Raw genomic sequence first — 17,505 nt, 5'->3', positions numbered from 1 at the left:
GGCCACCCTGAGCCACCGCAGGGTGAACTAGCTAGTGCTATAGCATCACTATCATACCCTAGTTGTGGCTATGGTGGTGGTTTGGTCAGAGGCTCCCCAAATAGGGTTGGCCATGTGCGGGTGGTGGCATGCGGCGACGCTCCGAGACAGCGCGGCCACGTCAGTGGCTACGGCGAGGCGGTAGAGGTGCGATTGAGGTGTGCAGGGTGAAGCGGAGGTGGAGGCTAAACTAGAGGCATGGATAGATTGGGCCAAAAAGGTGAGCTGGAGGCTGTCCCTGGCTGTGGCCTTACGCGGCCTAAAATGGTGCGGTAGAGAGGAAGCTCCCAAATTGGGGCTCATCGTGATGCCATTCAAAGCGATGAGGTGGCAGTTGAGACGCTGGTGATCGGGCACACCCACGAGCATGAAGAATTGATGGCTAGTACCCATGCTCGAGCGCCCAATGGCCATGATGTGACTACGGCAGGCAGGGGTGCAACAGGGGAAAATACGGCAACGGCAGTGGTGCGGCTGTGCGCCCTGGCAGGACGCGTATGTCATGACCGAGTGCTTCAATCCAAGGCACAAATGACAAGCGCGCCTTCCACAACTGGCCACGTGTGCACGCGAGAAGGCAGGCGTGGCCTGGCCCGCGCGGCCGTAGTGCCATTAAGGCGAGGTGATGATGCGAGCGCAACGAGAGCACCCCACGTGCACACCGGCAACGCGCGATAGCAGCGCAGCGAGCAGCAATGAGGAGGCCCACAGCATGACAAAATGAGCGATAGCGAGGTAGAGCGGCCGTAGAGGCAGCACGACAGCGCACAGGGTGGGTGGCAACGCGGCACGACCACGCAGCAGCAGTGGCGGCCTCACAAGGCAGCGCCCAAGACTAATCCCACAGCACATGGCCAGCCTAGCATGGCAACACGTGGACACGCGTGAGGCACACTAACGTGGCGACAACGACCACTGACACGCGGTGACCGTGCCCATGCGAGGGAAACAAACCAGAAACATGCTGTGCACGGATTTTAAAGCTTCTACCGCGACCAACCCGTTACTCCTAAACATAAACGGTCTTCACTACACTCAAGATGGTCTACTTAAGCAAGCTATAGCACTACATCTCTCTTTAACCCAATTCCTCAGAATAGTTTTCTAAACATAGCAATGTCTAACTGTCAACAAACTTTGAAATTTTTCTAAGTTTTGAGTTGAACTCTATTTTAAATTGTATTTCTAAGCTATTGGAAATCTTAGCTAGTAATATCATCTTTCAACCGCGAGTATTTCATTGTCATCTAAAAAGTTTGCACTTTGAACCTTATTTAAGTATCACATACATGTTCTATAGCATTTTTGCTTAATAAAAATTGGTTTTAAACCCTAAGTGATATAACATAACTATTGAATTAATGTTGATCGTTTTGAGTTACGAAAATTGACTACACTCTTTATTAAAAGCATTAACACGTAAACATGATGCTCATGATATGTTTTAGTAAATGATTTACAGTGTAACACCGAGAGTGTTACACGGGTGGCCCCCATGGCCATGATGGCAGTACCTCTTTGACCAGGCACCTAGAGAAGACCGGCAAGGGAGCAGCAGGGTCGTTCTTTAGGTAGAACCAATGCGAGTGCCACCCCTTGTTGGGTCTAGATAGCTAGTAGGGCATGTACTCGGTCGCCCGTTGCCCCCAGAGGTGGATGCCCACGCATCCCATCAGCACTGGGGTCTCCCGGCCTCTCTCCTTCTTCTTGATCAAGGAGATAGAGAAGAAATATCTCCATCGCTCAAAGTGGGGCTCGATCCCTAGGTACCCCTCACACATTGCGATAAAGGCCGTGATGTGCTAGATTCCATTGGGGTTCAAGTGCTATAGCAGACCCTGGAAGAACAGGTGGGGAGGAACCACGAGTCCACACTCATGGAAGGGAGTGAAGGAGATGACATAGCCGTCGAGAGGCGCCGATGCATCCTCATGGCCGAGCATAAGCCACTCCACTGCATTGGTCCTCCCGTGGAGAAGACCACGCTTGACGAGGCCCTCCATGCGTGCATGGGTAACATCGGAGCAGTACCACAAATCCATGGAGGATGGAGGCAGCTGTGGAGAAGCAAAGGCAGTGGCAGAGAAGTAGAAGCTACAGATCTTGGGCTCCGGCTGTGGATTAGCAAGCACGGTAGATCCGAACGACGGCGGCGGAGAAACGGAGACAGTAAGGCTATGGTTTTGGTGTGTATAAATGTGAAGGGGAAGGCCACTATTTATAGGATGGAGCGGGGCAAGAAGGAAAACCATCCACCTAGGTTCACGCACCCACTACGCCGCGTCACGTCACTGTCGATGTTTCACCACCGATAGCCTGCCACGGGGGTACCCGGGGCAGTATGTTCGGGCTTCAGCGTATGCAGAACTTGACGGTAAATGCAAGAGACAGTCGATTTATCCAGGTTAGGGCCCTCGACCGTGATCGAGTAATAGCCCTACATCTAGTCGGCGTTAGTCTTTGTATTGGATTGATTATAAAGTGTTGTCTCTAACTCTCTTCTGCTCCCCCCATCTAAGGAGCCCTGCCCTCCTTTATATAGTCAGGAGGCCAGAATCCTAGTCGGTTTATAATATAGAGTCCTAGTAGGATTACAGGGTAGTATTACTACTAGGATTACATGGGAGGAATCCTAATCAAACTAGATCTCCTCTCTTCCTTGCGGTGTATCCTGTGGGTCCCGCATCGACAAGCCCCCGAGCACTTCATGGTTGAACTCTAGAAGCCTTATCTTGTTCCTCCAGGTCTTGCCGAGCAGGAACAAGCGTCGCCCGAGTGCTTTCTTGAGTAAAACCATGTAGCGCTTCTTGGGATCTTCGAGTGGTGTGTGCTTTTTTGAAGAAAAAGTACTCCCATCTTAGTGTAGGCCTTGAAGTGGTCTGTCTTGAAGAAGTCTTATTGGTGACGTACGCTTTTTCGAAGAAAAAAGTGCACTCACTGAGTGTAGCCCCTGACCCTCTTGCTATTTGGAACAAAAAGTTAGAGGGTCTTGAATCTTATGTTGTTTGAAAACTCCTATCTTGAAGAAGTCTTGTGAGTGATGTGCGCTTTTTGGAAGAAAAAGTGCACTCACTAAGTGTAGCCCCCGAGCCTCTTGCCATTTGGAATAAAAAGTTAGAGGATCTTGAATCTGAGTTGTTCAAAGAACTGAAAACCTCTTCTGAGGATATGTAGGATCTTGCAGACATTCTCAAGGGTGTATCCAAGTGACCCGCGAACTGTAGTAGGCTATCCATATACCATTGCAAGTCAACACAGTTGCGCCACCGAGTACTTTCCATAATTAGCTTGCATGCTTGATGTCTTCTTGCATGCTGCTGTATGTCATGCCTCTTCCTTTGTTTCGCTTGAGTAATGAAAGTACATATAAATATGCACGTGCATCCTCATATTCGTGCTCATCTTGCTGACGCAAAATCTTCTCGTTCGACCATGATCCGATCCGAGTAAGGCAACCTAGATAATCTGTCAAAAGGCTTCAGGTGGGCAGTCCCCTCACCGGAGACCCCGTATCATCCCCACCTTAGAATTTCCAAATCACCGCAACAAGATCGACCTTAGCTATCGAGTAGTTGATCACCCCAACCGAGTAGTCGATCACCGTGGCCGAGTAGTCGGACGTCCTGGCGACTTGTAGAGCAGCAACCGAGTAAGACATCGCGGGGCATGTGTCTCACCCAACGAAGTAGTGGCCAAGTAAGGCAGCCAGCGGTGGGTGAGCTCCTTATTTGATGACATGGTCCAGAAAATGGTTTCCTGCAAAGTAATCATATGAAAGTATGTAATAATTGATACACAAGATATCAAGTTGGAAGTATGTCCTAGTATCATAAAATGCATATTAAATTTTTTCGTGTCTTGCTCTTACTAGGCTATGTAATTTCCCTAGGCAGGTAGCCTATTATGTTTAAACACCTCTCGCACCTTTCCGGCGAGTAGGCTTCACGGATTAAGGCCTCAGCAACCCAGGTAAATTAACAACCATTAAGAGAAGACATTATAAAATGCATATTAATTTTTTTTCGCGTCTTGCTCTTACTAGGCTATGTAATTTCTTTAGGTAGGTAGCCTGTTACATTTAAATACCTCTCGCACCTTTTCAGTGAGTAGGCTTCATGGATTAAGGCCTCGACAACCTAGGTAAATTAACAACCGTTAAGAGAAGACATTATAAAATGCATATTAAATTTTTTCGTGTCTTGCTATTACTAGGCCATGTAATTTCCCTAGGTAGGTAGCTTATTACGTTTAAACACCTCTCGTACCTTTCCGGTGAGTAGGCTTCACGGATTAAGGCCTTAGCAACTCAGGTAAATCAAATGTAGTAGAGTCGCGGAGGCATATGGATAATATCTAGAGATATATGATGATTAAAGAATATTTGAAAAAATATTAAACCATGACTTAGCTCGATTGACGGCCGCGTGGAGTAGTCGGCATGTCGTGGAGGCATAGTCAGATGGCTTGATGTAGTTGGATGGCTTGATGTAGGCAGAGCGCATGTTATACTCTTGCTTGCTTGCTTCCGGCTTGGACGGCTTGATGCATAGAACGGATGTGTGGAGTTGTAGTCGAGCCATGTTAGTCAAGTGAGAAGCCCCCCGGCGTGTCCGCCGACTTGGCCTTGCTTTGCTTACTTGCTTGTATGATACCGTGGCCCTATAGTTCGTAAGGGCGCTGCTTTGCTATATTGAATTGACGTCGTCATGCTCCATGTCTTGTTCGGCCTTGGAACCGTGATGGACTCAAATTCCTATAGGGCCGAGTTGTCCCGTAGCTATGAGCAAATCGTATGTGACTCAGACTATTCCACAACACGGAGACAAGCCGCCTAACGTGGAGATGGGGTGTCACTCGGCTCCACGCTTCTCTACATGTTGCGGCGAGTTGCTTTTTGACATTGAACTTCATGCTTTCACAAAGGAGCCAGAGGCTTGATGACTTTGATTTGTGTGCGAACGACAGAGCAGTGAACGACTGCCTGGATACTCGGCCCATGGTGGGTCAAGATGTCTTCATGAAAAGATGAGCTGTTGAGATGATGTGATGACGATTGCCACGGTGGGCTGACGATAACATCCTTGTGGGGTCGACAAAAACCATCGTAGGATGAAATTGAGGGATGCCATCTCAACACACCGAGTCGCCATAGATGTTGAATTGTCACGGACGACCATGACAAAGAAATTCCCATACAAAATCGAGAGGGTCGATCTCGTCGAGAATGTCACATTGATCTTGATGTCCTTCGAGCTCTTGATCACAATTGTGCCGAAAGCCCCTACCTGGCGCGCTAGCTGTCGATGTTTTACCACCAATAGCCTGCCATGGGGATACCCAGGGCAGTATGTTCGGGCTTCAGTGTATTCAAAACTCGATGGTAAATGCAAGAGATAGTCGATTTATCCTGGTTCGGACCCTCGATTGTGATCGAGTAATAGCCCTACGTCTAGTTGGCGTTAGCCTTTGCGTTGGATTGATTATAAAGTGTTGTCTCTAACTCTCTTCTGCTCCCCCCATCTAAGGAGCCCTGCCCTCCTTTATATAGTCAGGAGGCCAGAGTCCTAGTCAGTTTACAATATAGAGTCCTAATAGGATTACATGATAGTATTACTACTAGGAATACATGGGAGGAATCCTAATCAAACTAGATCTCCTCTCTTCCTTGCGGTGTATCCCGTGGGTCCCGCATCGACAGTCACCTTCCTCCAAAGATCGTGCACATGCTATCTCTGGCCGCGCCCTCAAAGAACACACCGGATGACGGTTCACCCAGTCGATGGGCCAACAACTGTCATAGGTAAGGAGGGATACAGAGCTAAAAATGCTCCTACGGCCCATTCAGGACTAGGAGTTCAAATGCTGGCCCGTCGATGGGTTCATAGCCACTCCAGGGCACCCTTAGAGCGAGGGGTGGAAAGGGATGGGCCCACTAGTGGCCAGTACCTGGGTGCACGAGCGTCGCGGGCATCCCGGCCCATGTTCGAGTCTTGGTCGGTTCCCAGTCCATGGGTTTTCCTTGAAGAAAGGCAACGAGCCCTTAGGACCGGCCGAACGGACCCAAGAACTATATGGATTGGCCGCCAAGAGCCTAGAGTCAGTCACCAGCTGACCAATGCTGGACCCCCACGAATGGGAAGCCAGGGCCCCACTCGGACTAGCCCATTAACAGCTCACCGAGCACCATGTTTTGTCCATCGATAAAAAACGTGGCACGCCTCAGCCCCTCCGTTTTATCAAAAAAATGCTTGAGGGGTGGCGATCATAAAGATGAGCCGACCCTCGAATGGACCCCTGCTACATGCGGGGGCACGAGCAAAGTTGGACTCATAAGGAGACCAAACGCGCGGTCGTAGTACGACGACGAACCGATCAGATACTAGGGGACCAAAATCAAGAACAATCTTTCCAACCTCCCGAATCCTACGATTACATGCCCCCTAGAAGACCGATCGTGACAAAAGGGAATCATCGTCCTTCTAGGACACGCCGCGGGGTACAAAAAGAAGGCCAAGGCCCTCAGAGTCCTCTCATCCGAAAAAGCTTTCAAAGGAGTATTCTACTCCTCCGTAGGCTCGGGGGCTATTGTAGGGTATCGATATTAGGGATACACAAAGCAAGGAAGTTAGCACTCATGCTGACTTCCTCGGATGGCTTGAGATGAATTAAAAGGTCTTATCCGACCCCAAGGCCGGGGGCTCCATCTCGCATGACCTCAAGGCCACAGGCTCTGTCTCGCCCGACCCCTTAGGTGCGGGCTCTGTCTCGCCCGACCCCTTGGGTACGGGCTCCGTCTTGCCTGACCCTAAGGACGCGGTTTCCATCTCGCTTGACCTCAAGCTCTGTCTCGACCAACCTCGAGGACGCGGGCTCTATCTCGCCCGACCTTGAGGCCACTGGCTCCATCTCGCCCGACCCCTTAGGTGCGGGCTCTGTCTCGCCTGATTCTAAGGATGTGGGTTCCGTCTCGCCTGACCCCTTTGGTGCAGGCTCCGTCTCGCCTAATGTCACGGGCTCCATCTCGCTCGATCTCGAGATGCGGGTTCCGTCTCGTCCGACGAGGACCCATACCGCCACCAACCACTCTAGGTCCAAGCGTATGGCCCTGGGTCAAAACTCTGACGCCAGGGAAGAGGCTGACATGCCTCGATGTAATCCGTTGCCATGATGGGCCATACCTGGGGATTCACATCAAGAATAGTGTCGGAAGTGTCGATGCTGTTCTGCCTAATCCTTATAAAGACGCTGACAGGCGCGTTAGTTCACTACGACGTCCGCCAGGATGGAGTGGAACGCTATGACCGGTAGATGACGCCGCGCATGGCGCCAGTGAAGAAACAGGGCCGCGACATAGAGCCATCCCTATTGAAATCTACAGGATCAGCGGGACCCACGTGAAGGAGATGAAGGACCCTACAACCTTAGAAGCCTTCTTCTCTCTCTCGTTCTTCTACTTTTTCTCATATGTAACACGCGTTTTCCCTTCGTCTATAAAGGGGAAGCATGGCGTCTCATGGAGGGGGGGGCGAAAAACACGAGATCTGAACACAAGAGCACGACACGAGCACACGACTGAGCAGCAATCGAGCTCTCAGCACCCGTTCACGCCTTTCACCAGAGACTTGGGATCATCTCCCTCTCTCACCTGTTTGTAACCACTACTGCAAATCAAGTGTCGGTAACACGAGCAACAGCGAATTGGATGTAGGGACGTTCCGCCTGAACCAGTATAAACCCTCGTGTTCTTCGAGCACACTATCCGAGCCAGATACGCAAATACAAATTTACTCGTCGGTGGTCCGAAAACATCGACAGACATGTTCCCGTGCAACGCACGTACATTTATCTAGTAAAGAAAAAAAGTATCCATCTCCGATTTCAATACGTAATGGTTATGTTTGAATCCTGCAATCACCCTGTTCGCTTGTTGGTTTCAGCCAGCCCAAACCAGCTAGCCAACAATGTTTTTCTCTCACAATAAATCAGCACCAGCCAGCCCAAACCAGTCCAGAAACCAATCAGCGAATAGGCCGAATGGAGCTTCCAAAAAAATCATTTTGATTTATTTTTCTCAGTTTTATTAACCCAACTGCTCTTTATTTATTGCTTTATATTTTTTATTTGTTGTTTCAAAAGTAAAGTTTCGATTTGGAACTCTCGCTCTCTTTTATAATTTTATTATATGATGTTTTATGACATTGTCTTTTTTAGTAGTATGATGTAATTCATAGACCATACACATGAGAATCCTATATCTTTTTTATTTCTAAGAGTGAGCAAAAAACTCGATACCCAATATCCGAGCTTGAACTACTGAATCACAATTTCGGATAGTAGCTCTAAGTACCCGAAATTTAGTTCGGGTATTTCGGGTAACGAGTTCCAGTACCCAAATTATCCATTTATACCGGAATTTAAACTAAAAGGTCTAGAATTAGAGCAGAAGAGCCACGGCCCAGCCCACCTAGCGTTAGGCTGTCGGACTCACCCGAGCCCAACCCCCTCAAAACCTAGCGCCTCCTGCCTCCATCTCCCGATGCCGCCGCATCCATCCCAACCGACGGGCGCGCTGGGCGCTGCTATCCTGGCCTCTGCACTCACCCAGCGACGCCGCCCTCAACCGCTGGTGCGCGCCGCTGTCTGAAGTTCTGAACTTCTGAATCACCCAGGCTCCTTCCGGCTTTCCTCTCACCTGTCTTCTCTCCGTTGTCTGCGCTCACAAAATCTCCGTTCCGTAACGAGGCATCGGAGTGGGGAGTAGCCCATCAGAATCCTCTACTTCTTCATTAGACACATGTCCGTCTCCTGAGTGGATTGTGATGGGCCATAATCATGACATTAGGCCATAGATCAATTATATCTCTCCTTATTACAATCCGGCCCATAAGGCGATATCATAAAGCCCAACTCCACTTCCCGTTTCTTCTTGCGCGTGCGGGGGTACGGTGTTCTTCCGTTCGAGTAGTAGCCGCCGCCGGTCTCCGCGCGTGGCCGCCGGTTCCGCGGCTCCCTCCTCCGCGCGTGGCTGTGGCGCCGTGGCTCTCTGTCCTGAGCGCGCCTGCTCTTCCCGTCGACAGCTCAGACCTCCGCACCCACCGCCGCCAAAAGCATCCCCATCCTCTGTCGCGTCCGCAATCGCCTCTGCGGCTACCAACCGGACTCCCCAAGCCTCGCGCTTAGGGCCCCCCACAACCCAACCCCCCCCTCGCTGGTGATGGCCGCGGCCCCGCCGGGAGCCGGAGAAGATATTCAAGACGGCGTTGAGGTGTGCCTGTTCGATGAATCAGCAGATGGGTTCTTGAGAACTGTGCGCGCCATCTCGGAGCTCGTCGACAAAGAGCCCGAACCAGACTTCCCTGAGGCGGAAGTTGAGCAGCTCTCCTCCTCAATAACGTTCCTCAGGTAAAAATCTGTCTCCTGGTTTCCTCTGGTCTCGCACTCAGTCACCATGATGGAATTGGCAAATTTCCTGTGCCAGCCTGATGGGTGATCGTAGACGTGATCCTATATAGAGACATGTGCTCGATTTTCATGGAGTGTATTACATGGAATATATCATACATATGTGGGAGAATTTGTTTAACTCTTGTAGCTTCGGAATATATGTTGTCCACAAGAGTGACTAGTTATCAAATTGCGATAATATTCATGATTTATTGGTTTAGTTAATGGTCTACCTGTCCTTCCTCGAATATCCACAAGATCCGCAAAATGTGAAAAGATATAGGAGTCACATTTGATTTTTCCTTTCTTTCTTAATGGCCTGTTTTTCAGATATATGTTTTTGTTTTTTCTTATAATATTATCTGCAAATATATATAATTTGCTGCTCATTTGATCTTTGTCTTCAGAGAATGGAGGCACTTCTCTTATGAGCCAAAAAGTGTAACTTTCACTAATGGCACTGATTCAACTTCATCTAGAGATGACATGCACAGTGTAACCTTACCACAGTTTTCATCTGCTTCTGTTCCCCAGGTTAGTGAAAGTAAACTTAATAGTGTTTTAGTTTCTGAGCCCAGTCTTTGTATTTTTTTAGGAGAGTTAAGCATTGTTTTTCAGCTGAATAGGATTCCTCTCTGATACTCTTTCCCCTTGGGTTTGTAACTGTGGAAATCATTACAGATCACACCTCAGGAAGACCGGAGGGATAATACAGTCAGGTGCGCAATCCCTCCTCTCCCTCTGCATGGGGGAAAGCAGTCATTGCTGTGGAGCATGTGTTTAATAGCCCAAGCTGTCGTATTATCTTAACATTTCTTATTTATATTCAAGGTTGTTATACACGGATCACTAATTAGACAAATTGTTATAATAACCGTTTCATGTTGAAAGTCTTTTGTTTTTTCTAGAGAAGTATGCCAAAGATTCCCTTGGTCCAGAACAATAATCTTGTTGAGTCCTGCAACATGCCTTATGATCTACTCTAACGTGTGGGTAGCTGAATCATGAAACTATTCATCTTTTCAAGAGTGCCAAATTCTTCAATATCCTGAAGACAATAGTTCTAATTGTTTATTGGTTTGCACCATTGATGATTTTACTTTGTTATTAGGTATAAATTTGAGAGTGTGATGAAGTTGGGAATAAATACGCTATTAAAATCAGTCTTCTGCTCTCTTTAATTTATTTCTGATACTTGATTATCCATGTAAAATTATATTACTATCTTGATCGAACCTTGACCAAGTGTCTTCAATTATTGCAGCTTTGATTTTATTCTATATGCGGGGGGGAGTGTCTGGGCCTTGGACTGGTGCCCTAGGTTGTGCGACAAGCCTGACTCTTCTATAAACTGTGAGGTGGTGACCTTTATAACCACGAACTTTGTAGAAACAACCCTACACTGTCCAGTCAGAAATATGTGGTGTTTTGGGATTGTTTGATGTCAACTATTCTAAACTTCTGCTACTACTTTTATTAAACTATTGTCCAAGACAAATGTACTTGTATCACTTGCAAACATTCAAACTAAACACATTAATTGTAGGCAAAGTTCGGGATTGTTGTTTTCAGTTACCTCAAAACACCATTTATTTATGACTGGAGAAAGTATTGTCATTTCCTAGGTCCCCGAAATGATTTACTTGCTGTATATATTCTGTACAAATCCTCCATACAACAATTTAAGTCTATATGGTTTCCTAGTATTGGATTTCTCACCCAAGTGATTTCTTAAATAAGATAGTCACCTCTCTCCTCTTTAATTGCTTATTACTATGCCACCAGAAAATCCTATGTCACACGTGATAAATGTGCATGTTACTACCCATTGGTTTTTTAATAATTTACTGAAGTGCAAGCTTTTGGGTGCCATGTATTTGTAAACCCTATGCAACTGTTTTGACTCTATCTTTGTTCTCTGGATGATTATATGGTTGAACCTATATACTTTTTGTCCATAGCAGTTATGCTAATATCCTGTTTTCATTTTAGTCCTTATTGCAAGAGTACTGTGAACTTATAAATAACATAACACAAAAGGTTAATTGGCGCTCATGATCCTATGTCACATACTCATATATTTTATCCTTGCAGTATCTTGCTGTTTCTGCGCACCCTCCTGGTTCTTCTTACCATAAACTTGGCATGCCCTTAACTGGGAGAGGTATCATTCAAGTTTGGTGTCTGTTAGCACCATTTGAAGATGCACATTCTCGCCGGTCAATGAATGTATGCAATAATAGTAATCGAAGAGGAAGGCCTAGAAAGATACCTTGTAGTGATAAGCTGGAACCTGTTCCAAAAGGACCAAGGGGGAGGCCAAAAAAGAGACCTTGCAGTGATCAGTTAGAACCTGTTCCAAAAAGACCAAGGGGCAGACCAAGAAAGTATCCATTGCCAGATGCAAAATTTGAAGGTTCATCCCCAAACGGGGAAAGTCAGGATATCATTGTTTTTGATCCCCTTTGTACTTCAAGTGTTATTCCAGATGACCTTCCATTGGCTTATGTCATGCCAACTGCGAAGTCTGTGCAATCAACTCCTAAAAGAGGTAGAGGGCGACCTAGGAAAAACCCAAGTGACAAACTGACACTCTCATCCGGTATTGTATCAGAAGATGTGTGTACAGCCCCACCTCCAACAACTGCAATCTGTACAAAGCCTAAGAGACCACGGGGGAGGCCTAAAAAATATCCAATTCCAATGAATGGTGGATCTGTTTCAGGCGCTGATGTTGAATTAGGGAAAGAGACAACTTGTCAGCCTGCTTCATTTGGCTGCAGTTTGGACCACACTGCTTGCACAGAGTTTAATGCTAATTTAAGTATTGTTGCAGTTGATGCAGCATTGCCGCTTATTGACAAACTGACCTGTTTATCTGGCACTGTATCAGGAGATGTGTGTACAGCCCCATCTCCAACAACTGCAATCTGTACAAAACCTAAGAAACCACTGGGAAGACCTCGAAAGTATCCAGTTCCAATCAATGCTAGATCTGTATCTGGCACTGTATCAGGAGATGTGTGTACAGCCCTATCTCCAACAACTGCAATCTGTACAAAACCTAAGAAACCACGGGGGAGACCTCGAAAGTATCCAGTTCCAATCAATGGTAGATCTGTTTCAGGCACTGATGCTGAATTAGGGCAAGAGACAATTTGTCAGCCTGTTTCATTTGGCTGTAGCTTGGACCACACTGTTTGCACAGAGTTTAATGCTAATTTAAGTATTGTTCCAGTTGATGCAGCATTGCCAATTGTTGACGAACTGTGCAGTTCATCTGGTGCTGTAGTAAAAGAAAGTGTGTGTACTGAACCATCTCCAGCAACTGCAACTCGTAAGCAACCAAAGAGAACACGGGTGAGGCCTCGAAAGTACTCAGACACTATGATTGAACTGAGGAAAGATACAACTGGTCAGCCTGATTTATCCAGTATGGGTCACACTGCTTGCACAGAGGCTAACTCTAGTTTTAGCATTGTTGCAGTTGATGCATCATCACCATTTACATCTTCATCTACTGCAATTTGTGATAATAAGTCAAAAGGTCAGAGGATTAGAGGAAATGATAAGAAAACAATTTCTAATGCTCTATATTGCCCAGTGGTTTCTGGTGTTGAATCACAGAGAATTTGTTCCACAGAAATTCTTCCAAATGATCCTGCAGTCTCTGTTGAAAATGCTTTGCCAACTGCACAGAACGTGGTATCAATGAATGAGCTTTGTTCTGCTAGCTTGATAAACTGTGAGGGTAATGCGTGCAAAGGTGCTCTTTCAGATGATTCTGTACTTCCTATCCACATTTCACCTAAATCAAGTAATAAAAGAGAGTCAAGTGGCAGGAGGGGAAGAGGAAGGCCTAAAAAGATACCACTTTCTGCTGGAACTGGTCGTTTTGTGGCTTCTGGTGCCAGCCTCCCAAAAACAACCTCTGTACTGACTAGTTCTAACAATCTCACATCTTTGAACAAGAGTGGTGGCAAATTTATAGTAAGTAGCCTTGGTTCATGTGGGTGTGATATTGAGAAATGCAGTGTTCATTCAGGTGTTTTGTTATCTGATGATGCATCACCAGCACATGGCTTACACAATGCAAATTGTAAGGAAGAATCAAATACCAAAATGGGAAAAGGGGGATGTAGAAAGAAGCCTGTTTCAGCTGAGCACAGTCATTTAACTGATTTTAATGTCAAAGAACAAAAAATGCAGACAACTCCAAAGTCAGGCGATCCTGTGGTCTTGGTTGAAAATTGTATGGAAGGACAAGGCCCCAGAAAGGCTGGGGGGCAACTTCAAAGGATACCTGCTTCAAATGAGAGGAGTGGCACATCTGTTGGTGGTGAAACACATAAAATAGAGACATTATCCACACCAATGACTAAAGGATCATCTAAAAATGATGACATGGCTCATGGGGCTGGTTTGAATCAGTCTAAGAATGCAATTGTTGGTTGCAAAGGCATGAAAGTTACTGAAAGCAACACTGCCAATTATACTTCTCATTGTAATGAAAATGCACGAGCAAATCAAGTTGCACCTAGTTTCAAGAACAGTGACAGGGTCATTGATGAAACGGAAGCTGCGGAATATGTGCCACTCAAGGAATCAAGGGAAGATGACAGTATGTTTAGTTGTGTAAACTCAAACTCATCTTCATTTACAAGGGGCATTGCTCAACCAAGAGTTGTCTTATGTTTAGCTCACAACGGCAAAGTAGCTTGGGACATCAAATGGAAGCCTCCTTTACTAAGTCAACCTGAACAGAAATCACGACTGGGTTTCCTTGCAGTATTGTTGGGGAATGGCACTCTTGAAGTGTAAGTTGGGCAACCTATTGCTATGCTAGAACTTCTTTTTAATAAATCATCACTAACATACTTCATTGTTTGTACACAGGTGGGAAGTTCCATCACCATGCATGATCCAGAAAATATATTCCCCCTCTAAGGTGGAGGGTTCTGACCCTCGTTTTCTAAAGCTACAACCTGTATTTAGGTGTGTCAAAGTGAAGTGCAGGAACAGGCAAAGGTACTGTGACTTCAAAGTTTTAGCATGTGATTGATACTTTTGCTTATAGAGCTAGATTTAGGTTTTTTACTTTCTGCTATATTCGTCAGCATGAATATTCTTTTTGAAGTCATGACCTCTTTATAATGGCAAACAGCATTCCCTTGACAGTTGATTGGTCACCTTCTCCTCCTCATGATATGATATTGGCGGGTTGTCATGATGGAACGGTATATTTTCCTCTTGATGAGAATAGTTTCCTTAACTCAAACCCCATGTCTTTCAACTTTTATTTTAAGTTGCTAGTCTAAAAGTTTAATGTTGTATTTGATGTTTCAGGTTGCTTTAATGTTGTATTTGATGTTTCAGGTTGCTTTAATGTTATATTTGATGTTTCAGGTTGCTTTAATGTTATATTTGATGTTTCAGGTTGCTTTATGGAACTTCTCGATGAATTTGCCAACACAAGGTAATAGATACCTTCCCTTTCGAAGCCTCTCTATTACTGATATTTGGAAAACATGATTAGTCACTTTTCCTTTTTTTTTATTGTATAAAGCTATTGAATTCATGTACTGCATATTTATCATTTTATTTTGATTAAAATTAACCAATTTTTCCGCTGAGTGTCCAGATTCAAAACCTTTTATGTGTGTCACTGCTGATTCTGTTCCCATTAGAGCTCTCTCTTGGGCACCATATATAAGGTACTGTGCAGTATTGTTCTTCTCCACCACTTAAAAGTAATGCCAGCCCTAAACTTGAATCCATTTAACAGTGAAGAAAGCACAAATACCTTTGTCACTGCTGGAGAGGATGGTCTAAAGTTCTGGGATTTAAGGTATGTGTAACATATCCTCGGAGGCTTATCTCAACTCATCTTTTTAATGCCTCTGATTCTATGAATAAAAACATTTCAGTACATATTTAAGACCCATGTCCATCTTCATTCGTCCTTTTTGTGGTGTTGAGGTGAACAAGTAAAAATACATCCAATCTATATAATATGCTATTCTCAAAAGAAGTATGCTGTTTATAAGAATGGACACAGCTTCTGCACACAGGCTGTACTAGATCCAACTAAGATTCACATCTCCCGCTTCACTTCAGTTCACCATGCCCTCCTGAATCTCCAGTCTTCTTTCCACCTGTTCATGCTGATGGTAGCGAAGAGCAGCCACCTTCAAAGCTTCCGCCCCTTGCTCCAACTTAGCAGCGTGGCCTGGTTTCTGTAAACCTGTCCAATAAGATAAGAAAGAACAGACCATGCGAACCATCTCAGTAGGTGATTACCTTTTCGAGCACCGAGGAGTCCCCGGCGTCGCTGGCGATGACCGAGGAGCGAGGAGTCCCCGACGTCGTGGGCGATGACCAAGCACCGAGGAGTCCTCGGCGTCGCTGGCGATGACCGAGCACCGAGGAGCGAGGAGTCCCCGGCGTTGTTGGCGATGACGAGCACCGAGGAGCGAGGAGTCCCCGGCGTCGCTGGCGATGACCGAGCACCGAGGAGCGAGGAGTCCCCGGCGTCGCTGGCGATGTCCGAGCACCGAGGAGCGAGGAGTCCTCGGCGTCGCTGGTGATGACCAAGGAGCGAGTAGTCCCCGATGTCGCTTGCGATGACCGAGCACCGAGGAGTCCCCAGCAGAGCTGGCGATGACCGAGCACCGAGGAGCGAGGAGTCCCCGGCGTCGCTGGCGATGACCGAGCACCGAGGAGCGAGGAGTCCCCGACATCGCTGGCCATGACCGAGGAGCGAGGAGTCCCCGATGTCGCTGGCGATGATCGAGCATCGAGGAGCGAGGAGTCCCCGGCGTCACTGGCGATGATCGAGCGCCGAGGTGCGAGGAGTCCCTGGTGTCCCTGGCGATGCCCGAAGAGCGAGAAGTCCCCGACATTGCTGGCGATGATCGAACACCGAGGAGCTAGGAGTCCTCAGCATCGCTGGCGATGACCGAGCACCGAGGAGCGAGGAGTCCCCGACGTCGCTGGCGATGACCGAGCACCGAGGAGCGTGGAGTCCCCGGTGTCACTGCCGATGATCGAGCACCGAGGAGCGAGGAGTCCCCGGCGTCGCCGGCGATGATCGAGCACCAAGGTGTCCCCGGCGTAGGCGGCGATGTCCGAGCACCGAGGAGCGAGGAGTCCCCGACGTCGCTGACGATGACCGAGCACCGAGGAGCGAGGAGTCCCCGGTGTTGCTGGCGATGACCGAGCATCGAGGAGCGAGGAGTCCCCGGCGTCTCTGGTGATGACCGAGCACTGAGGAGTCCCTAGCGTCACTGACGATGTCCGAGCACCGAGGAGCGAGGTGTCTCCGGCGTCGCCGATGATGACCGAGCACTAAGGAGTCCTCGGCGTAGGCGGTGATGTCCGAGCACCGAGGAGCGAGAAGTCCCCGGCGTTGCTGGCCATGTCCGAGCACCGAGGAGCGAGGACTCCCCAGCATCGCCGGCGATGACCGAGCACCGAGGAGTCCCTAGCGTAGGCGGCGATGTCCGAGCACCGAGGAGCGAGGAGTCCCCAGCGTCGCTGGCGATGACCGAGCACCGATGAGCGAGGAGTCATCGGCGTCACCGGCGATGACCGAGCACCGAGGAGTGAGGAGTCCCCGGCGTCGCTGGCGATGAGCGAGCATCGAGGAGCGAGGAGTCCCCGGCGTCGCTAGCGATGAGCGAACACTGAGGAGCGAGGAGTCCCTGGCGTCGCTGGCGATGATCGAGCACCGAGGAGCGAGGAGTCCCCGGTGTCGCGGGCGATGACCGAGCACCGAGGAGCGAGGAGTCCCTAGCGTCGCTGGCGATGTCTGAGCACCGAGGAGCGACGAGTCCCCGGCGTCGCAGGCGATGACCGAGCACCGAGGAGTCCCCGGCGTATGCGGCGATGTCTGAGCATCGAGGAGCGAGGCGTCCCCGACATAGGCGGTGATGTTCGAGCACCAAGGAGCGAGGAGTCCCCAGCGTCGCTGGCAATGACCGAGCACCAAGGAGCGAGGAGTCCCCGACGTCGCTGGCGATG

At 48.0% G+C, this 17,505-nt stretch overlaps 1 protein-coding gene across 3 annotated transcripts; it reads left to right on the top strand.

Annotated features, from left to right (window-relative positions):
• Window positions 1-8,953: 8,953 nt before the first annotated feature.
• Window positions 8,954-15,666, top strand: LOC136534947 (uncharacterized). 3 transcript variants are annotated; one of them, XM_066527298.1, is made up of 10 exons: window positions 8,954-9,441; window positions 9,891-10,017; window positions 10,165-10,202; window positions 10,748-10,841; window positions 11,578-14,300; window positions 14,380-14,511; window positions 14,648-14,720; window positions 14,920-14,959; window positions 15,125-15,197; window positions 15,269-15,662. In XM_066527298.1, exons 1-10 carry the CDS (start codon window positions 9,254-9,256, stop codon window positions 15,339-15,341), a joined length of 3,561 nt encoding a protein of 1,186 aa, XP_066383395.1. In that variant the 5' UTR covers window positions 8,954-9,253; the 3' UTR covers window positions 15,342-15,662. The 3 variants fall into 3 exon arrangements, 2 of the variants coding, with proteins under 2 accessions (XP_066383395.1, XP_066383396.1); XR_010778884.1 differs by lacking the exon at window positions 15,269-15,662 and having other exon boundaries at window positions 14,662-14,720; window positions 15,125-15,163; XM_066527299.1 differs by lacking the exons at window positions 8,954-9,441; window positions 10,748-10,841 and having other exon boundaries at window positions 9,918-10,017; window positions 15,269-15,666.
• Window positions 15,667-17,505: the final 1,839 nt, after the last annotated feature.

The sequence above is a fragment of the Miscanthus floridulus genome, unplaced genomic scaffold (genome assembly GCF_019320115.1).
Source record: "Miscanthus floridulus cultivar M001 unplaced genomic scaffold, ASM1932011v1 os_2416_1_2, whole genome shotgun sequence".
NCBI classification, from domain to species: Eukaryota; Viridiplantae; Streptophyta; class Magnoliopsida; order Poales; family Poaceae; genus Miscanthus; species Miscanthus floridulus.
This window is presented reverse-complemented; position numbering and strand designations above follow the sequence as displayed.

Coding starts and splice junctions, on each gene's coding strand:
- LOC136534947 (XM_066527298.1), top strand. CDS start 9,254: ATGGCCGCGGCCCCGCCGGGAGCCGGAGAAGATATTCAAGACGGCGTT. Junction 9,442..9,890: donor TCCTCAATAACGTTCCTCAG/GTAAAAATCTGT, acceptor CTTTGTCTTCAG/AGAATGGAGGCACTTCTCTT. Junction 14,512..14,647: donor AAGTGCAGGAACAGGCAAAG/GTACTGTGACTT, acceptor AATGGCAAACAG/CATTCCCTTGACAGTTGATT.